This window comes from Danio rerio, chromosome 22, assembly GCF_052040795.2.
Source record: "Danio rerio strain M-AB ecotype USA chromosome 22, GRCz13ab, whole genome shotgun sequence".
Lineage (NCBI taxonomy): Eukaryota > Metazoa > Chordata > Actinopteri > Cypriniformes > Danionidae > Danio > Danio rerio.
Window position 1 is genome coordinate 5,244,920 of NC_141042.1, and position 22,800 is coordinate 5,267,719.

The 22,800-nt window shown below is 38.4% G+C and overlaps 2 protein-coding genes and 2 long non-coding RNA genes across 6 annotated transcripts in view; 1 reads left to right on the forward strand and 3 right to left on the reverse strand.

Moving 5' to 3' along the window:
• Positions 1–1,341, reverse strand: part of LOC797394 (uncharacterized) — a 32,273-nt gene extending 30,932 nt beyond the window's left edge. Inside the window, exon 1 of one of the 3 annotated variants that reach the window (XM_087303454.1) lies at positions 1,054–1,341. In XM_087303454.1, the coding sequence (XP_087159580.1) occupies positions 1,054–1,153 (100 nt within the window). In that variant the 5' untranslated portion in view covers positions 1,154–1,341. The remainder of the gene's footprint in view (positions 1–1,053) is intronic. The other 2 variants (XM_087303456.1, XM_087303455.1) reach the window with 2 other exon arrangements.
• Positions 1,342–1,922: 581 nt separating this feature from the next.
• LOC147831464 (uncharacterized) lies at positions 1,923–2,601 on the forward strand. The gene is made up of 2 exons (XR_015521691.1): positions 1,923–2,153; positions 2,387–2,601. It is a non-coding gene; the product is annotated as an uncharacterized LOC147831464 (long non-coding RNA).
• Positions 2,473–16,317, reverse strand: LOC100332941 (uncharacterized). Its single transcript, XR_015521489.1, has 8 exons — positions 15,889–16,317; positions 13,505–13,630; positions 7,779–8,093; positions 6,847–7,146; positions 6,332–6,640; positions 3,502–3,801; positions 3,066–3,362; positions 2,473–2,976 (listed from the first exon to the last, which is right to left on the reverse strand). It is a non-coding gene; the product is annotated as an uncharacterized LOC100332941 (long non-coding RNA).
• si:ch73-256j6.5 lies at positions 14,992–22,221 on the reverse strand. The gene is made up of 7 exons (XM_087303462.1): positions 21,987–22,221; positions 19,721–20,035; positions 19,234–19,533; positions 17,638–17,961; positions 16,018–16,317; positions 15,579–15,878; positions 14,992–15,489 (listed from the first exon to the last, which is right to left on the reverse strand). The coding sequence occupies exons 1-7, from the start codon at positions 22,030–22,032 to the stop codon at positions 15,338–15,340; spliced, it is 1,737 nt and encodes a 578-aa protein (XP_087159588.1). The 5' UTR covers positions 22,033–22,221; the 3' UTR covers positions 14,992–15,337.
• Positions 22,222–22,800: the final 579 nt, after the last annotated feature.

Sequence of the window (22,800 nt, forward strand, 5' to 3'; positions counted from 1 at the left end):
CTTCATAGCCAATCACAGTCATTTCTGTTGAGCATGAGAACACAATGGCAAATCAGCTCTGTTTAAGAACGTGCTCAACAGCGCTCAAATGTTAAAAGTAAATGGACGTTATTAAATTTTCAGTATCGATTGGTACCGAATTCCAGTATTGTGACGATCCTAATCACTCTACATTTTACATTCTTATATGGCCCAATACGTACCTGCTATATCAGGGATGTCCAAACTCAATTCCTGGAGGGCCGCAGCCCTGCTCCAACACACTCACCTGTAGGTTTCAAACAAGCCTGAAGGACTCACTTAGTTTGATCAGGTGTTTTTAATTAGGGTTGGAACTAAACTGTGCAGGGCTGCGGCCCTCCAGGAATTGACTTTGACATCCCTGTGCTATGTGTATAGAAAGAATGCTGATATGATATATGAAACACATACAGTGGTTGGCAAATATATTGGGTGCATATGTTTGTAAATCAGACCTTGAAAGAGTCAGTGACCATGGCGTGATGAAACTGACTCTTAAAGGGAATGGGAGATGAGACTCTGGTTTAATGCACATCATGCTCAAAACACACGGATAAATCATTATGAGAATGAGGACAACACTTTTAGATCATGCACCAGCACATAGACCCAGATCCCAGAAGTGAATTCGGACACACCCTTAGTGCTTCTGCATCATGAGCTGTAGACATCACGCTTAGATCAGTAAAATAGAGCCCATAATATATACTGCTATAGGAAGGATATAAAGATGGCTGACTATGCACTGCTCATTCAGGGCTAAATCAATATTAACAGAAAAGATCATCAGCTTCAACAACAAAACTGACACAATATGTAGATTAATAATCAGATCTTTGTGCTGATTCAGAATAAAACTCTAATTTGCAGGAACTGAAGTTGATCTGAACATTACACACAGAAAACTTTCACTTCAGATAAGAATCACATCACAATTAAAGCTAATGATGGAGCTTTTTAATCAACTATTAGAACAAATAAACACTGAATCTGTTGCTGAAAGAACTGTAATAAGAGAGATTAAGAACTCACCAACCAGACGACACAAACAGAGCAAAACTAACTTGAGAAACATTTTCTTCATCAGTTCACTGAAGAGCTCAAGATGGCAGCTCTGAAAATGTCTGAACATTCTCCAGCATGAACTGAGATATTTATCTGATTTAATATGAGCCCTCCTACAACCTGTTTCCGTTTCTCTTAACAATCTTCTTTAACATCATAAAATGTGCTGATCTTACTTTTTCAGATGAATTCTGGCCTTATATGGAAACTAACAGCAGAAGAGAGAAACGCCTCATGAGTGTTGATCTGATATCTGCATCTGCTGCTGTTATTTAGTGTTGTGTCCGTGATATTTGACCCTGAACTCTTATTTGATTTTATGTTCATTCATACTGTATAGAACGGGTTTTTCTAACAGCCGAGTAGTTTAAATTCCAATGCAGAGCCATAATCTCCAATAGAGTAAAGACAGAAACAGCTTGTGAAGCGTCGAGCGCCGCCTGCTGGATGAACTGTGGAGAGACTCTTATATTTGTGCTTGTGGGAAAATATGTCCTTAAATAAGAAAATAACTGCAACCTTGTTTAGAGTGCACACTTACTGCAAATGTACAGGTTAAATATAGCGAATATAATCATTAAGTTAATATATTATTATCTAAACCCACTTGCTGTGAATGAATTATTGACTTGTGATGCTAAAAGTTTTGTGAACGTTTATACCACACTTTAAAACAGTCATGAAGAGTTTCAAGATAATATGTGCCTACCTTTAATAACAGCGTGTCTGTCTTTTGCTAATTAGCAATTAGCCGATAGCGTCCTGTTCTTCTCCAGGTTTCTTCAAGGTGGTGAGCGATGAATCTTGAAGAAACTCTCAGCGCCCTCTGCTGGTGAAGATACTCATTACAGGACTGCTGCAACCTGCAACAAAGTGTACTAATTTGGGTTTTTACGGTGTGTGAGATCGCTCTGTAAAACGGGGAAATGTCCAGCTCGAGTTTTAACAATAATAATAATACTTTTATCAGTATAAAGAGAGCTTAAATGGCAACGTAAACATTTATATATCAATGAAAGGATCTTGATAGGATGGACATCTGATCTGCACAATAATAACACGACAGGGTAAAGTGTAATAAGAAGTGATCTAAAAGTCCTGTAAGTGTTAAAGAGGATAAATCAGTGAATCAGCCATCTTTTATCTCGACACACATTTAATAGCACTAATGCTCGAGTTGCAGTTTGATCTGAAATCTTTCAGGGTGGAAAGATCAGCAAATGAAAACATAAAGCCATTACAAATAAATGAAGATTATAAGTGAAATGACGTCATGATTTATGTTTGTGAATTTGTGCAGATCATGAAGATGAAGATTTCTGCTCTGCTCAACTGTTTTACTCCTCCAGAGGGCGCTCGACACAATCAAATACAACATGAAGAGACTTTACATTTAGACAGAGAAAACTTTATTGATGAAGACAAGCAAATACATCTGACAAATGCACAGTGAAGTAAGATCTGTGTCTTATTTTAGAGAAATATAAACAATAAATCAAACTGAATCTGTAAAATAGTAACACTACAAAACAAACATGAAAAATTCCATCATATATAAAATGTTCATTAGTAAAGCCTGTTGTACTGAGCTAAATGAAAGCAAAGCTTTGTATTTGAAGTCTGCTGCTGTATTTATGTCAAACCCTCACATGAGCTGCATCAGAACCATCAGGTTCATCTAAAATCTTCAAAATAAATGAAGCTGAAATGACTGAAAGCAGTTCTCTGACATCATCATTCAGGTTTGTGATGCGTGAATATGTGCTTGATCTTGTTCAGCTCTTCTGGATCTGATGTCATAAAGCACAATAATGACAGTAGCCACGCCCACCAGAACAGAGAGGACCAATCGGATCACAGCTTCAGTAGGACCACAGCAGTGAACAGAGCCTGAGGAACAAACACATCAAACTGAGCTCAGATCAGTCAATAAAGCTTCATATCAGCACTGCCATCCACTAATATCAGCTCTGCTGTACCTGAACATGTGGGACAGAGTTGACTGATGTCCAGATGTTGAGTCTGGTTGCTGATGGTGTTGTTGATCACACAGCTGTAGGTGTTTTTCTCCTGATATTCCACCTCCAGAGGTAGAGAGAGACTGATGCTGAGATCAGACACACTGATGCTGGACAATAAACTGTTTCCTTTGTACCAGGAGAGACTCACAGCGCTCACATTCACCACTGAACACAGCACTGAACAATACTGCACTGATGAAGATGAGGATGAAGGACATTGAGAAGAGTTGAGGATGAGGACAGGAACAGGCAGAGCTGAAAACACCAGAGAATAAAGAGAAATGAGGAGAAATCAAGAGACTGAAGTAGACAGAAAACAACATTTAAATGATCAGACATTAGTGTAGATCTGTTTCTGAATAAATATAACCTGTGAAACCAATATTAAACTCACCGAGAGTGAAAATGAAACTCTGTTTTCTCTCATTGTTAACCCATAGACTATAAACTCCAGCATGTTCAGTTCTGGTGTCTGTGATGGTCAGAGATCCAGTTTTCTTGTCCAGTTTCAGTCTGTCTCTGTATCTCTCATCAGGAACACCACCAAACACAGAAAATATGATGCTTTGGTTTGTAATTACTGCGATTAAAGTGTCTTCATTTCCAAACGTCCAGTGAATCCAATCATCATTCTTCAGTTCAGTGAGTTCAGAGTTTAGAGTGACTGAATCTCCCTCCTTCACTGATATTTCCTCTTCATCATCAAACACACAAACACAAACAGGGTTTTTGCCAGATTAAGATCATTAAAGCTCTATTGTTGTTTCTGAAAGTTAATTATAATATCATACAAAAAAAATATACAAAATAGCAAAGATGTGTGTGGATTAAAATTACACCAGGGCCCGGTTTTTCAAAAGTAATCCACTAGGATTTTGGATAAGGGATTGGATCAAATCTTGAAAATGGGTTTTTCAAAAGAAAAAGCGGATTACATAATCGGATTAGATCACGTAATCCAATCTTGGTTTTGATCCGGATCAAACCTTTACTTTGGGTTTTTCAGACATTTTTGTGGGATTTGGATAACTTTGATCCAAAAAACCTGGATTAAACTGATCCCATCAGAAGACTGGATTTAGTGTGGATTTCATGTCCAAAATGTAATGAAAACTTAAAAAATGTATTAAATAATACTATTTTTGGATCATGCAGTATCTTACGAGATATAATATTTATTCATAAGGTTTTAATTTTATTAGTTCATCTGTCAGGCTATAGTGATTATAGGTTTTAACGTATTTACCCTTTCAGTATAGGCCTACAGCAAAATAGAAGGAGTTTGGCCTCATAAAATAATCCCCCAAGCAGCTGTCAAAATTGACCAAAAACAGTAAAATTTTTTCCGTCACTAATTGATATATATACACATCACAATGGAAAATATATATATTTTTTAGAATATTTATTAGTGATGCCTGCAATGATTACAGAATAACCAAAAAAAAAGCAAAGATTGGCAATTCTAGATTTTAGAAATCTCTTTCAACAATTGCAAAAAAAAAAAAAAAAAAAGCAGAGCAACAACTGACTCTGACCAAACTGCAGCAAACCAAGGCCAGACTTGAGATTCGCCTACTAAAGGCTGCGCTCAGACAAGCTACTCTCTCCACATCAGATGAGGAAGTCTGAAATTATTGTGGAGTTTTTGACATTAAGTCTTTTTTTTTATAATTATTATTATTATTTTATTATTCATTACATTTTCTTAGTTTTCATTTCAAATAAAAATAAAGTTATATTGACCCCACACTGGCTATTCTACTTGTTGCTCTTTACATAGGCCTATCTATCCATCTACATTGTGATTGAGCACTGGTAATCCAGATTCAGTGATCCTGAAAAGTTTCATCCGGATCAGATTCATCCAATCCAATGTTGCTTTGAAAAACTCAAAAAGTAATCTGGATTACGTGATCACGCGTAAACTGGATTACGCGGGCCCTGGGCCCGGTTTTTCAAAAGGTTTAATCCGGATAAAATTGATCCGGATTTAGTAATTCTGTTTTTGCGATCCGTGATCAGTTAATCCAGCTTACTTTTTGAGCCAGTTTTTCAAAGCAACATTGGATTGGATCAATCTGATCCGGATAGGAACTTTTCAGGATCACTAAATCTGGATAACCAGTGCTCAATCACAATGTAGATGGATAGACAGGCCTATGTAAAGAGCAACAAGTAGAATAGCCAGTGTGGGGTCAATATAGCTTTATTTTTATTAGAAATAAAAACACACATTTAAAAAAAAAAAACAATAAAAACCCCACCCCATCCTCTTCCAGCAGTCCGTTTATCTGAGACCAACAACACAAACACTGTACATTGAGGTATTTATAATAAGGTACAAATATAGATATAAATAAAAAAAAATGTTAATGTCAAAAACTCCACAATAATTTTAGACTTCCTCATCTGATATGGAGAGAGTAGCTTGTCTGAGCAAAGCCTTTAGGAGGTAAATCTCAAATCTGGCCTTGGTTTGCTGCAGTTTGGTCAGAGTCAGTTGTTCCTCAGCCAGATGAAGCTGTGCTTCTGCCCTTTCAGTCTCTTTTTGCAATTGTTGAAGGTGATTTCAAAAATCAATGATTGCCATTCTTTGCATTTTCTTGGTTATTCTGTAATCATTGCATGCATCACTAATAAATATTCTAAAAACAAAAATATTTTCCATTGTGATGAATATATATATCAGTTAGTGACAGAATAAAATGTATTGTTTCTGGTCAATTTTGACAGCTGTTTTGCTGTAGGCCTATACTGAAAGCCTAAATATGTTAAATCCAATAATCACTATAGCCTGACAGATGAACAAATAAAATTAAACCCTTATGAATAAATAATATATCTCGTAAGTAGGGTTGTAATACTGCATGATCCAAAAATAATATTATTTAATAATTTTTTAAAGTTTTCATTACATTTTGGACATGAAATCCACACTAAATCCAGCCTTCTGATGGGATCAGTTTAATCCAGGTTTTTTGGATCAAAGTGATCCAAATCCCACAAAAAGGTCTGAAAAACCCAAACTAAAGGTTTGATCCGGATCAAAACCAAGATTAGATTACGTGATCTAATCCGATTATGTAATCCGTTTTTTCTTTTGAAAAACCCATTTTCAAGATTTGATCCAATCCCTTATCCAAAATCCTAGTGGATTACTTTTGAAAAACCGGGCCCTGGTGATTAAAAAAGAAAACAGATGAAACACATTTATAACTCACCATAGACAGTGAGACGGAAAATAATATCAATATAGTCGATCTTTAGGTTATAATTTCCAGCATGTTCAGCTCTGGTGTCTGTGATGGTCAGAGATTCAGTTTTATTGTCCAGTTTCAGTCTGTCTCTGAATCTCCCACCAAGAACATCATCAAATACAGAGAATCTGTTTGCCGTTACATTGATTTCTGCTATTAAAGTGTTTTTATCTCCAAACCTCCACTGAATCTGCTCATCATTGTTCAGTTCTGTAACACCAGAGCTCAGAGTGACTGATTTTCCCATTTTCACAGACACTTCTTTACTCTTTTCTTTATCACCAAACACACAGAGAAGAAACAGAAACAGATCATGATTAACAGACACAGATTAAGACAGTCGTTTGATGGTTTACAAAAGTAAATCTTTATTTGTAATTAATATAATAAACCAACAAAAACAAAAGCAGGTTTGGGTTAAAAACTGTGTCTTTGTGCTGATTAAAATATAAATCAGATCAAACTAATATTTAACTCACCCAAAACTCTCAGTTTAACAGTGTTGATTTCAGTGTTGGTCTGTACTTTATAATCTCCAGCATTTTCAGTTCTGATGTCTGTGATGGTCAGAGATCCAGTTTTATTGTCCAGTTTCAGTCTGTCTCTGAATCTCCCATCAAGAACATCATCAAATACAGAGAATCTGTTGGTCTGTTTATTGATTTCTGCTATTAAAGTGTCTCCATCTCCAAACATCCACTGAATCTGATCATCATTCTTCAGTTTAGAGACACCAGAGCTCAGAGTTACTGAATATTTCTTCTCCACTCGTATTTCATCTTCATCATCAAACACACAATGAGAACAAACATCAACATTCACATACTAAGACTTAAACTGAAAGCTGTGATCATTTATTGTTCATATTGTGATGCAGTTCCTAGAAAAACGGAATATTAAATGACATAACAGTGGGTGTGGCTTGTTTTCAGCTACTGCGAGCTGATTGGATGTAGTAAAGAAGGCATTTCAGTCAGAAAGATGGGGAAAAGGGTTTGGGGAGAGTTATCACGACCTAACAGACTCCTCCTGCTCACCATTACAGTTTGTTGTCAAAACTGACAGCTGAAGAGGCGTGGTTAAGCATGTTAGCCACGCCCAATACCTCAGACAGACCTAATCTAGAATTTAACTGAAAAAAAAAAAAAAACAGGAAGTGCATTCTCAGATTTCAGTTGAAGATTAGAAGGCCAGACTATTCTTTTTATTATTGACATGCACTGAAGAATTGTTCACCACACAACTAGCAATGTGAGCGAACAAAATCAATATGGTTAGTTTTGATTTCATGGGGACTCTAAAATTAATATAATAAAACAAAAGAAGAGACACACCAATGCATAATTAACGTGGAATAATATTGTACTTAGTGATTAAAAAATAAAGCAGCTAAAACAAATCTTCAACTTACAAGAGACTACAAGACTGAAAATCCTGCTCATCTGGTTGGTCTCTAGTTCATAATATCCTTCATCTTTAGTTCTGCTGTCTGTGATGATCAGAGATCCAGTTTTCTTGTCCAGTTTCAGTCTGTCTCTGAATCTCCCATCAAGAACATCATCAAATACAGAGAATCTGTTTGCCGTTACATTGATTTCTGCTATTAAAGTGTCTTCATTTCCAAACTTCCACTGAATCTGCTCATCATTCTTCAGTTCAGTGAGTTCAGAGCTCAGAGTGACTGATTTCCCCTCCTGCACTTGATAATAATAATCATCAAGTCCACCTGCAGAACAGAGTTTGTCAGATTAAAGTGTTAAATCACAGGATGTTGGCTTGGTAAAGTCGTCTCTAAAACACTTTTGATCATTCAGATGAGCAGTGAATATTATTCTGAAGGTAATGATGATGATGTTGTTCAGTTTTTGATCTTCATATTAATTTGATTGAATGTAATCTCTAATCACAGATCTTCAGTTATTTCTATATCAGTGAATCCACTTTCTTCATCATCTCAGGTCATTCAGAGTAAGAGAGGAGATTCCTCTGCTGTTCTTCAGGTCTGTGATAATGAGTTTGATTCAATACTGTGACTCTATTTGCTGTAGGAGTCTGTCAGGAACGCTGAAAACAAGCTTGTTTAATCCATTAAAATCTGCTCTAAGATTGTAGGTCGACCTCTAGAAAAGCTGTAAGACTCAGTCTATTAGAACAACCTGATGAGATCAGCTAATAATATCATGTCTGATCCTGATCATGTTCTGCATAATGAGTTTAAATTATTAGCATTGAAGCAGAGGTGTAGAGTTCCCAGATTTAACAGGAAAGAGCTAAAACACTCTTCTGTTCATCAAGCAAGCTGATAGTTCAATCAAAAGCTATATATATATATTTAAATGCTAACGTTAGCGACTGGATGTGGACGTGTCGAGTCACATGACAAAGTTGCAAATCCTTTAACTTCATGCAAATGAAGAGCCTGTAGATCCTGGTTAATGGATGCCAGTCTGCTTGATTATGGTTACTACTGGGCCGCTTTAGTGTATTCTGTGACAGATGTGACCTTTACATCAGAGTTACAAAAATCTACATGAGGAGGTTTATAATTAGCAGAAATACAGATATTACAGAAGAACGCATAAGCTGATCTGCGTACAGTGTAAGGTTCAATGTTTTCCATCATCAGATGTGATCGTTACTGTTGGAGGAAGGGCCGGGGGGAAACCCTCTCCAATAATGAAACAAATAAAAAGAGTTTGATCTGTAATACCTGTATAATATTACCAATTATCTGTCAATCCCAAATACAGCATCTTTAAGCCAGGCTCACACTGTAATAAGAGGGATTTGTAATGCTCATTTATGCACACGGGCTTCAAAACGCTCCAGTGTCCCTGTATCTGTAGTTACACGCAGTAAACAGCGGTGAGTTCGGTGAACTGATGACCTTCATGGCCAATCACAGTCATTTCTGTTGAGCATGTGAACACAATGGCAAATCAGCTCTGTTTAAGAACGTGCTCAACAGCGCTCAAATGTTAAAAGGAAATGGACGTTATTATTATTGTTAGTCTGTGAACAATATTCCCTGAAAACTAACTGCAGAACAAACACCTACATGTAAACGTATATGACCATGCCAGTTCTCCTAATCTCTTAGAGTAACATCTCCAATTTCGGTTAAAACAGTTTGTCAGAAAAACTACAGCCTGTGCTCCATCTTTTAATAATACTATGAGACATATTTAATTTGTATGAAAAATTGATGAAAGTCTTTATTAAACTCTCTCTTTATCATTTGTCATCTTTATTATTTGTTTTCTGAAAAACTGAACCTTTTTGCAGTTATTCACCTGATTTTCTGTTTAATTGAGGTATAAATATGACATTTTAGTGACATATTAAGAACTGATTTTTGCTGGGTAATCTTGTTGGATTGTTATTATAACTTCACTTTTTGATGTACCGAAACTATTTCCTACCATTTTGTCAAATTGCTTTATTTACACTTTTTAACTGTAAATTTTATTACAGTTTTATAAATAATAAAAATACTTTGAATTAGAAATTAGGACTTTTAATTCTTAGAATAAAGAAATGAAGAGTTCAGATGCCAAAACCTCTAAATGCCATGTAAAATGAGCATTTTTCTCAGCCTCGTATATTTATGTTCAGTTATTTCACTTTAAATCAATGAAAAGAACGTATTTGTCACTATAAAAGTAAAATCACTGAGTCCACACACAGAAGTTGGAGAAAAATTATAATTTTAGAAGAAAATATTAAATGGCATTTAGAGGTTTTTGCATCTAAACTCTTCAAATATGTAAATATACTTATTTTTAAAATACATTTTTTATCATAATTTTCTTTGGGAAATCTGTTAACTTGACTTTAATGAAAAACTGAAGCCTAAAGGCAAATAACAAACTGACCATTTAAATAATAAGATAAATTCAAGTTCAAATTCAAATTCAATAATCCAACTTTTGGTTTTTCAAACCACCTGACCTCCCTTGGCTGCGTGCATGACTATTTAATTGAACTTAATAAATTGTAAGAAGAGAGGATTACTTAATAATACATTTTATTAGCAGTTAAATAATAAATAGCAATATATATATATATATATATATATATATATATATATATATATATATATATATATTAGGGATGTGCGGAGCAGCCGGTATTTGTATTTGTATTTGTATTCGAGTAAAATTCAAAATGGCGCAAAAATATATATTTTCTCTATTACACTTCTAATTTACGTTATAGTAAAAGTATTGTTTAATTATACCCATTATATAAATTATAGATATGCAATATTGGTTGTTGTTTTTGAACATGTGACAAGAAATGTCATTGAAAAGAAAATAACATAGAAGCCATTATCTCATCCATGGTTAAACCAACAACTAATAAAATACCATTGTGAATATTATGAACCCCACCACCACCGTTCTTGTTGAAGGACACTGAATAGACAGAATAAAAACAAATAATACTTCAAAAAACTGTTCTTCTTCTGAAAGAACTCTTTTCCAATGGACAGAATTCCAAAAACTAAAATTAACTAAATAAATCTAAATAAAACCCTGCCTGGGGGATCTGGCAGAACAAAAGTATTCTATATAATACTAAAAGATACAGCCCTGCTACTGTCATCTGCCAGCCACAAAACAGACACAAAGTTTGTTTGTTTGTTTTTTTTATGTTTGAAACTGACTTGCTGGGGCAGAATGTGGCTGTGTTGATGGTTTGGTGCTTTTGGAGGATTTAGCAGAGCATAGCTGTGCTGATTGAGGGGATTGATGCTTGTGGTGGGTTCACAGACAGTATCAGGAGAGGATGCTTTTAGTGCATGTGATAATGCATTACATAGAAGGTTGCGCGGTGGCACAGTGAGTAGCACTGTCGCCTCACAGCAAGAAGGTTGCTGGTTCGAGCCTCGACTGGGTTCTCCCCATGTTGGCGTGGGTTTCCTCCACAGTCCAAACCAAGTGTGCCGCAAGCCTGCGTTTGAGTGAAGGTCTCGGCCGTTAGATCGCCTCCTGGGGGCTGGCTGCAGTACAAGTCATAAAGCCCGCCTCCTCCGTGTTAATGAAGGAGACTTGAGCCCAAATAAAAAAAATTATTACACTTGCAATAAAATGTCCCGAAAGATGGTTAAGGTCGATTAAGGCACTGGTTATTGTGCTGAAATAGGTGCAGATCTTCATTTTTGTAAACAGTTTGTTTTTAGCAGTAATTTAATGCTGGGCGTGTCATCGTGATTGACAAGTGGTGATTGACAATTTCTCAAAGAAAACCGTCTGAGCTTCGGCAGAAGACTGAAGTAGACTGAAGTGTTATTATTCGATTTCTGTGTTATTTTACCATGACAAAATGAGTTCAGCAGTAAACTATAGTTTCTGACATACATGATCCTGGTGGAACACTGTTTATTCGCTAAGTTCAGAGCTTTTTTCGGGCTTTATTAGTTTGCTGATACACGCCTAGCCACCCAGATAGCAAAACACAGTTCCGGCTAGATTCTCGCCAGCCGGAGACTTATCTCTTAGAGCTCAGACTGACTACCTCTGCTGGACCTACTCCGGATGCCAGGACTTACTACCCAATTCCAGCCCGAGTCAATCGAGCCAGATGCGGCGGCCGAGCGAGCCGGCGCTGCCGCATGCGAGCCGGAAAGCAAACGCATGCTGAGAAGTTCGGGGGGCGTGGTCGATTTTACATAAAGCGTTTGGTTGGAAGCTCGACTCCGCTCATTTTCGCGGCTCCTCCTCTGGCTCCATCAGACAGTCCTTCTGCGCATGTCAAGGCTCCAATTTCAGCAGTCTTTTGCGACAGTTTGTGCCCGTCAAGCAGGCGTTTTGCCCTCAAAGCGTTCAATGGGAAAAAGGGCTGTCGCGTCGTCCATATTTTTTACAGTCATTGGTCCAATTCAGGTGACACATGCAATTCAGGTGAATTGGGTAAGCTAAATTTTCACTATTATATGTGTGTGAAAGAGAGTATATGGATGTTTCTCAGTGCTGGGTAGCAGCTGGAAGGGCAGCCACTGCGTAAAACATATGCTGGATAAATTGGTGGTTCATTCCACCGTGGCAACCCCAGATTGATAAAGGGACTAAGCCGAAAAGAAAATGAATGATTATGCATAGAAGATGTTGACAGATGTTTAATATCTCTGCCTCTGCCGATTTCACTTTTGCACACATTATACAGTATTACTTTGTTTTATCTGCAGCACCACTGACTGTAAAATGCTTCCACAAAGAACATGAAGTTTTATTTTTTTACTGGTGGAGGACCAAGAAATGGCTCAGCAGCACTCTCACTCTTTTTCATGGTGCCCAAATGTATTTGAGGAGTTTCAAGTTAATAAAAAGTGACGGGAAGCTATGCTAAGGTTAACTAGCCAATAGCATATATCTTGCTGTCTGCAAAAGACAGTAATGTAGACGTACCATATAACTCCCATAAGTGCATACTATTCGACACAACTGCACAATCATCGTTTTAACCTTTATAAACGAACGTTAATGTTACTCTGTCAACAGTCTATTGTCTAAATTACCGCGCTAACAGAGCTAACGTTTCGTAAACAGAGCACCCGATTGCAAACTTCAAAAATGCAGCGTAATGGAAAATCCCGAACAAACTCCGCTACAATTTTATAAACTGCATCTGGAACCCAATTAAGGTACAAAAATCTATTTAACAAAAATACTGATGCAGAGAAGTGTTTTTTTTTCGCTCAGCCGAGCCGAGCCAGATCCCAGAAGTGAATTCGGACACACCCTTAGTGCTTCTGCATCATGAGCTGTAGACATCACGCTTAGATCAGTAAAATAGAGCCCATAATATATACTGCTATAGGAAGGATATAAAGATGGCTGACTATGCACTGCTCATTCAGGGCTAGATCAATATTAACAGAAAAGATCATCAGCTTAAACAACAAAACTGACACAATATGTAGATTAATAATCAGATCTTTGTGCTGATTCAGAATAAAACTCTAATTTGCAGGAACTGAAGTTGATCTGAACATCACACACAGAAAACTTTCACTTCAGATAAGAATCACATCACAATTACAGCTAATGATGGAGCTTTTTAATCAACTATTAGAACAAATAAACACTGAATCTGTTGCTGAAAGAACTGTAATAAGAGAGATTAAGAACTCACCAACCAGACGACACAAACAGAGCAAAACTAACTTGAGAAACATTTTCTTCATCAGTTCACTGAAGAGCTCAAGATGGCAGCTCTGAAAAGGTGTGAAAATTCTCCAGAATTAGCTGAGATATTTATCTGATTTAATATGAGCCCTCCTACAACCTAACAGCAGAAGAGAGAAACGCTTCATGAGTGTTGATCTGATATCTGCATCTACTGCTGTGTTATTTAGTGTTGTGTCCGTGATATTTGACCCTGAACTCTTATTTGACTCTTATTGGATTCACTTTCTTGATTGTAAAGTTGTTGTTTGTTTGTTGTTTTTGTATGAACTGTAAAAATAAGAGGCTCATATAAACAAGAGAAATAAAGCACAGAAACACTTCAACCACAATCAACTGACATGATGACAAATGTCCAGCAGAAACACCAAACCACATCACCAGATGATGAAGAAGAGGAAATATGAACACAAGTAAGACTGAATAATATTTGAGTCTCCAATAGAGTAAAGACAGAAACAGCTTGTGAAGCGTCGAGCGCCGCCTGCTGGAGGAACTGTGGAGAGACTCTTATATTTGTGCTTGTGGGAAAATATGTCCTTAAATAAGAAAATAACTGAAACCTTGTTTAGAGTGCACACTTACTGCAAATGTACAGGTTAAATATAGCGAATATAATCATTAAGTTAATATATTATTATCTAAACCCACTTGCTGTGAATGAATTATTGACTTGTGATGCAAAAAGTTTTGTGAGCGCTTATACCACACTTTAAAACAGTCATGAAGAGTTTCAAGATAATATGTGCCTAATTTTAATAACAGCGTGTCTGTCTTTTGCTAATTAGCAATTAGCCGATAGCGTCCTGTTCTTCTCCAGGTTTCTTCAAGGTGGTGAGCGATGAATCTTGATGAAACTCTTAGCGCCCTCTGCTGGTGAAGATAATCATTACAGGACTTCTGCAACCTGCAACAAAGTGTACTAATTTGGGTTTTTACGGTGTGTGTGATCGCTCTGTAAAACGGGGAAATGTCCAGCTCGAGTTTTAACAATAATAATAATACTTTTATCAGTATAAAGAGAGCTTAAATGACAATGTAAATATTTATATATCAATGAAAGGATCTTGATAGGATGGACATCTGATCTGCACAATAATAACAAGACAGGGTAAAGTATAATAAGAAGTGATCTAAAAGTCCTGTAAGTGTTAAAGAGGATAAATCAGTGAATCAGCCATCTTTTATCTCGACACACATTTAATAGCACTAATGCTCGAGTTACAGTTTGATCTGAAATCTTTCAGGGTGGAAAGATCAGCAAATGAAAACATAAAGCCATTACAAATAAATGAAGATTATAAGTAAAATGACGTCATGATTTATGTTTGTGAATTTGTGCAGATCATGAAGATGAAGATTTCTGCTCTGCTCAACTGTTTTACTCCTCCAGAGGGCGCTCGACACAATCAAATACAACATGAAGAGACTACATTTAGCCAGAGAAAACTTTATTGATGAAGACAAGCAAATACATCTGACAAATGCACAGTGAAGTAAGATCTGTGTCTTATTTTAGAGAAATATAAACAATAAATCAAACTGGATCTGTAAAATAGTAACACTACAAAACAAACATGAAAAATTCCATCATATATAAAATGTTCATTAGTAAAGCCTGTTGTACTGAACTAAATGAAAGCAAAGCTTTGTATTTGAAGTCTGCTGCTGTATTTATGTCAAACCCTCACATGAGCTGCATCAGAACCATCAGGTTCATCTAAAATCTTCAAAATAAATGAAGCTGAAATGACTGAAAGCAGTTCTCTGACATCATCATTCAGGTTTGTGATGCGTGAATATGTGCTTGATCTTGTTCAGCTCTTCTGGATCTGATGTCATAAAGCACAATAATGACAGTAGCCACGCCCACCAGAGCAGAGAGGACCAATCGGATCACAGCTTCAGTAGGACCACAGCAGTGAACAGAGCCTGAGGAACAAACACATCAAACTGAGCTCAGATCAGTCAATAAAGCTTCATATCAGCACTGCCATCCACTAATATCAGCTCTGCTGTACCTGAACATGTGGGACAGAGTTGACTGATGTCCAGATGTTGAGTCTGGTTGCTGATGGTGTTGTTGATCACACAGCTGTAGGTGTTTTTCTCCTGATATTCCACCTCCAGAGGTAGAGAGAGACTGATGCTGAGATCAGACACACTGATGCTGGACAATAAACTGTTTCCTTTGTACCAGGAGAGACTCACAGCGCTCACATTCACCACTGAACACAGCACTGAACAATACTGCACTGATGAAGATGAGGATGAAGGACATTGAGAAGAGTTGAGGATGAGGACAGGAACAGGCAGAGGAGCTGAAAACACCAGAGAATAAAGAGAAATGAGGAGAAATCAAGAGACTGAAGAAGACAGAAAACAACATTTAAATGATCAGACATTAGTGTAGATCTGTTTCTGAATAAATATAACCTGTGAAACCAATATTAAACTCACCGACAGTGAGAATGAAACTCTGTATTTTCTTAAAGTTGATAGATAATTTATAAACTCCAGCATGTTCAGTTCTGGTGTCTGTGATGGTCAGAGATCCAGTTTTATTGTCCAGTTTCAGTCTGTCTCTGAATCTCCCATCAAGAACATCATCAAATACAGAGAATCTGTTGGTCTGTTTATTGATTTCAGCTATTAAAGTGTCTTCATCTCCAAACCTCCACTCAATCTGATCATATTTGTTCAATTTTGTGGGATCAGAGTTCAGAGTGACTGAATCTCCCTCCATCACTGATATTTCATCTTTATTACAAACACAGAAAAAAAAGTTTTTTTTTGTCAGATTAAGATCATTAAAGCTCTATTGTTGTGTTAGAAAGTTGATTTCAACATCATAAAACAGAAAATACACAAAACAGTCAAATAAAAGTGTGTGGATTACAATGACACCTGGGGCCTCATGTACGAAGACTTGCGTGGAAATCATACTAAAACATTTACAGCTTTGTGCGTACGCAGAAAATATTCAGATGTATGAAACACTGCGTACGCCGAATCACATGCATATTCTTTGTACATCTGAATGAACGTAAAACTGAGCGCAACATGCACGAGTGCAAAACCCCTCCCTGCCTCCTCCCCCGTATGAATCTGCTAATGACTCTACTTTGGCAAAACCCAACGAAAAAGCAACGGCAAAAGCAAGCAAGAAGAGAAACTCTGAACACAATGTGAATTGGAGGTGCTGCTTTCGGAGGTAGACCGGAGAAAAGCGGTGTTATTTGCAAGTTTGTCCTCCGGAATTAACAACAAAAGAAATAAATAGAGTGGGAGAGTTTAGCTGATGCGGGTAACATAGTTGGATCTGAACATCGCACGTAGTGGATTTAAAAAAGAAATAGTGCGTAATGTAAAGGTGTCAAATTTTGTAGTGGCTTCAACAGCCTGAGTGGTGCAGGTAGTTAAATGCATGGCAATATGTTTTCACACGTTCGAGCATAAACTGGGATCGAATCCAGCGTCTGATGAACTTTCTCTTTTTTTCCCCCGCTACATATCAGATTTTGCCTATACTCTACATCATCATGAGGAAGACAAGAGGGAATCATTAATAATTCTGTGCATCATATTTTATTTTCACATTTATTAAATGGAAATGTTTCTGATTCACGTATGCAAATTCATCCTCAGATGGTGCCTTTATAGCAATGTGTGCAGTAGATAGCTCAGATTACATTGGGAAAACTGGCGACCGCTGCAAATTGCGCTTTAATGTTTGGATGGTCAACTGTATGGTATAAAAACCTTATATACTAGACATGGGGATGAACACTTCTCATACAGCTGAGAAGACACTTTGTAGAGAGCAATTTAACACAACTGCCTCTAGGAGTCGCCAATGGAAATAAAACAGACACGCACAAAAAATGTGCGTACGCCAGCCATGAAGTTGGCGTGGAGCTGCGCACATTCCCACGTTCATTTCATCGTAAGTAAATCCAAACGTGAGCGATTCCGAGCGTGAAATCTGGCGTACGCAAAGTTTTTGTGCGTACGCAGCATTGATACATGAGGCTCCTGGTGATTAAAAAAGAAACCAGATGAAGTACATTTATAACTCACCACAGACGATGAGACGAAAAGTAAAATCAATATAGTTGGTCTGTAGTTTATAATCTCCTTTATATTCAACAGTAGTGTTTGTGATGGTCAGAGATCCGGTTTTAATGTCCAGTTTCAGTCTGTCGCTAAATCTCCCACAAAGAACTTTATCAAATACAGAGAATTTAATTTGCGTTATATTGACTTCTGCTATTAAAGTGTATTCAGAACTAAACCACCAGTCTTCTCCAAACATCCACTGAATCTGATCATCATCCATCATTTCAGTAACACCAGAGCTCAGAGTGACTGAATTTCCCATTGTCACAGACACTTCTTTAAATGCTGTATCATCAAACACAGAGAAGAAACAGATTTTGATCAACAGAGACAGATTAGGGCAGTCATTTGATAGTTTTGTCTTCAGCACAATATCTGATCTAACTTTTCAGGATAAAGAAACCCTTATTTTTCACGTCAAGCGAAGCAAAACAGATCAAATATGCAAAGGGAATTTCTTTTACGTTTTTAACATCCCCTTCCCCTTTCCAAACCTTTCTAGCATTTCTACACCTAAGGAGACCCCAGGAGTCCAACCCCCTTGCTTCAGTTTTTTTACTGATGATGCTAATGGTCCAGTAACACGCTTTTGGTTCCAAAAACACTTAAAAGAAGTCTTCCACCTGTCAGGCTTCCCCCCTGAACCATTCTCTAGCCATTCATTTAGGATAGGCGCAGGCACCACAGCAGCCCACAATGGGCTTTCCTAACAGTAAACTTAGTCCCTCAGACACCGGTCCTCTGATGCTTTTTAAAGCCTGCATTTGCCTCAGCCAATACCACCTAATGGAAGCCCAGCTCGTCCTCAGCAGCTGACTGGAGTTTAAGGGCTCGAACATGACCCTGTCTATGTCTCACTACCCCTCTATGTTGGAGCCCCTTCGATATCTTTTTTCCTGACTCTCTTTTCTAGCCTGTTCCCGCTGTGCCGTTATGCTCTGCTTTCCCACCTCTCACCTCTCAGCAACTTTGACTCCCATAGAAGTCACACCAAGCCCATTCCTGGCCACTCCTTTACAGTCACCCCTTCAGCAATAGTCCCCTCCACCCCCCACCCCATGACTCTAACTCCGGCAGGGGTCACTCCGAGATTCAACTCCCACAGGAGTCATTACATACCACTGAATCCCCTCCACCCCCCACCCCATGACTCTAACTCCGGCAGGGGTCACTCCGAGATTCAACTCCCACAGGAGTCATTACATACCACCCCCCCCAACCCCGGCTAAAAGGAAAAAAATCTTTTCTCTCTCTCTTCATCAGGATCCTCTGCCCCTCCCTATATCTCCCTTTTGGCAATTATTTGACCCTTCATTTACTTCTATTTGTTTTTTTTTTTTCTATTCTATTATCGATATGGTGCCTATGACTTCAGGGGGCTTGGCTTTGGACGCCAGGGGGCATCAATGCTTTAATGCCAGTATGGTAAAGTTAGCATTATCTCAGAGCTCCTACTGCACCATTAATATCATAAATCTACACAAATAAAGGACGTTTGGATTAGTAATTGTGTCTTTGTGCTTATTAGAACATATATCAAACTCATATTTAACTCACCCCTAACCGTCTGTTTAACAGTGTTGATTTCATTGTTGGTCTGTAGTTTATAAACTCCAGCATGTTCAACAGTGGTGTCTGTGATGGTCAGAGATCCAGTTTTCTTGTCCAGTTTCAGTCTGTCTCTGAATCTCCCACCAAGAACATCATCAAATACAGAGAATCTGTTGGTCTGTTTATTGATTTCTGCTATTAAAATGTCTTCATTTCCAAACCTCCACTGAATCTGATCATCATTCTTCAGTTCAGAGACACCAGAGCTCAGAGTGACTGACTGTTCTGCCCACACTCGCATTTCATCTTCATCACCAAACACACACAAAGAAAACAAATATCAACATTCAAAAAGGCTTTACAGTCTAAATGTCATATTTAAAATGAATATAATAAAACAACAGAAGAGACACACCAATGTAACATTTAATGTGGATTAACATTGTATTTGGTGATTAAAAAATGAAACCGGTGAAACAAATATTCAACTCACCAGAGACTTTAAGAATGACTGCCCTGCTGATCTGATTGGTCTGTAGTTCATAAACTCCAGCATCTTCGGATCTGGTGTTTGTGATGGTCAGAGATCCAGTTTTATTGTCCAGTTTCAGTCTGTCTCTGAATCTCCCATCAAGAACATCATCAAATACAGAGAATCTGTTCGCCGTTACATTGATTTCTGCTATTACAGTGTCTTTATTTCCAATCCACCAGTGAATCTGCTCATCATTCTTCAGTTCAGTGAGATCAGAGCTCAGAGTGACTGATTTTCCCTCCAACACTTGATAATAATAATAATCAAGTCCACCTGCAGAACAGAGTTTGTCAGATTAAAGCTTTAAATCACATGATGTTGGCTTAAAAAAAACATAATGTCTCTAGGGCCCCCCTAAATGTATGGACCCTTAGAATCGTCCTAACTCCTCACCCCCCCATCCCCACCTTTTAGTCTGTCTGTCTAGAATGAGTGCTCTAAAGTTTGGATTCCACCACCTCTGCATTTATTCCATTAAACATTTAAAAAAAGAAGTGAAGCCCACTGAGTGCTTTTTGATGGGCACGAGCACTGCGTTTCATTTCTGGGGGTCCAGCAAGGTAATACGGTGCTCGTGGGTCGTCCATGTTGTCACTGCGATGGTATGTCTGTTGTGCAGTTAAGATCGCAGCTCGCTCTTGTAAACGGGCGACCCATCCCAGTTGTACTGTGGCAGGCACTCGGGCAGATCAAAAGGTCCATCGCCCTAGGGCTCGCGGACCTCCCGCTCCTCCATGCGTTCCATCCAAGATTTTAGCGGAGGAAAAAAACATCTAACCAGATGATAGCCCTTTTGCTCAATGACACCGGGGACCAGACATCCACTGCTGCATCGGAGGGTAGGCTTTAATTGTCTGATGTGGATCCGGACCTGCTTCGACCCCTCCGGGATGGAGAGTGCTTTGTCGGATTCCAAAGCAGACATGTCAGCCGTGCTTTCCCAGGCTGCTTTGGCTGTAGGTTTGGAAATGGTTTATCCCCTCAGCCCCACGGCCAGACATGCTAGATGGTGGCAGATACGTGGAGGATAACAAGAAGGCCTTCTAAGCCTCCCGTCCTCTTCTTCCCAGAGGTGCACAGTAGGCTAACGCAGTCTTGGATTGCACCTTTCTTTGCCCGATCTGCGTGCGCCTCCGCCCTTACCACTTTGATGGCGGTGCAGTCAGGGGGTATGAGGCGATCCCACAGATCAAACATGCCATTGGGATCAACCCTTGTCCAAGTAGTGCCTCTTCATGGCGGGGTCAACCTTGTCTCCTGTCCAAATCCTGCAGGTTATCTGCCTCTGCCTTGCATGCTATGGCCACCTACCAGTGCTACCAAGCGCAGGCGCTGGCCAGGCTGCACGAGGGTGGTTCCTACCCAGGCTTGTTGCATGAGCTCCGCACCGCAACCGGCTATGCTCTTTGGACCACACCACTTCCAGCAGCAACCTAGCTTTCCCATGTGGTCTCTCATCCAGGTACTGACCGGGCAAAGCCCTGCTTAGCTTCAGGGGCGACCATGTCAGAATCAGAAGGTCTAAAAATGATCTTTTCTGTTTGACTCTTATTAAAACTCAGGAAATTTTGTGAGCATTGCCTTAACATCAGCCAAATAGGCCAAAAGGTAACTCAAACTATTTGTCTGTCGTCAGCATACGAATGAACAACCCACACTTCCTATATATAGAACCAAGAGGGAGTGTATAAAGAGAAAACAGGGTTTTGTCTTCAATTAAACTACACTGCTTTCACAAGTACTGATTCTGTTGTACATAGAGAATAATGTTTTTACTCTGGGATTACCTCTCTTAATTCAGACACTTATAAAGCACAAGACGCATATAAAGCATAACGCAAAGCATTTACTGGCACACAGCCAATTTTTACTTAGGTCTAGTGACGCCCCAGGTGCAAGAGATTAGTTTACTTCTAGAACATTTCCTGATAATTAAAAAAGTGAAGCAGGGTTTACCTTCATATAGTGGACGCTCAGTGAACTGAAGTTCAGTGGATTGAACTTTTAAACAGTAGATTCAAGATCTTAACCCCATACATTTAGGACCAAAATAAATGGTTAAAACCCATGATACCAGATTTTAGCTACATCCATGAATGTACAGCAACAGTATCAACAGTTACCTCATGAACACTTGTTTGAAGCTCCATAACGAAAACCAGTTATTTATTATATGTTATACCAGAACAGAAACCTCTGAGATCATAAAATGTTTGCGACTCACCAACCAGACGCCACAAACACAAACAGAAGCAGAATCTGTGAAACATCGTCAACAACGCTTCCAGTCCACAGATATGAAGAGACAAACTCTTCAAAATGGCTTCAGTGATGAACTGACAGATGCACTGGTGAGCTATATTTCAGTGTGAGAGGGGTCTGGATGACCAGGTGAAGTCGAAAGTTGACCTACATGCAATGCTTTTAATGTGCACGCCTAACAACACCCCTAACACTACCCCTCACCGTGAGTCACAAGTTTTATTTAGTGCATTTTGTCGGCCACTCTGCCTCAACATCCTGTGGATCAACTGAGTTATTTTTAGCAGAAGGAAACTGCTGAAAAACATTGCTATGCTAACTTTGCTATGGTATTGCTATGCTAACTTTCTGTTTCTCCAGATAACAGAACTCATGTGCTTAAACTAAAGCGTTTTAAGTGTAAACTCCACAATCAATGACCAAATCTCACAGCAAATGCAAAATGCTAAATTTACAGTTAACCGTTTGAAGTAACTTTCACAAACATTATAAATCTGATTGCCTATCATTCTATCATTCCCTGACATTTTTGCAGATTTAAAGAAAAATCTGAAAAACTGAAATATCACATGGTCCTAAGTATTCAGACCCTTTGCTTTGACACTCATGTATTTACCTCAGGTGCTGTCCATTTCTTTTGGTCAGCCTTGAGATGCCTCTACTCCTTTATTTGAGTCCATCTGTGTTTGATTACATTGATTGGACTTGATTAGGAAAGCCACACACCTGTCTATAGAAGACCTTACAGCTCACAATGCATGTCAGAGCAAATGAGA

Bases quoted from the DNA above. Each gene is read 5' to 3' on its own strand.
- si:ch73-256j6.5 (XM_087303462.1), bottom strand. From the start codon at position 22,032: ATGTTTCACAGATTCTGCTTCTGTTTGTGTTTGTGGCGTCTGGTTG. The intron at 16,318-17,637 runs GTGAGTTATAAA...TTTGTAATAAAG, and splicing joins TTTTCGTCTCATCGTCTGTG to ATGAAATATCAGTGATGGAG. The intron at 15,490-15,578 runs GTACAGCAGAGC...TTTGTTCCTCAG, and splicing joins ACTCTGTCCCACATGTTCAG to GCTCTGTTCACTGCTGTGGT.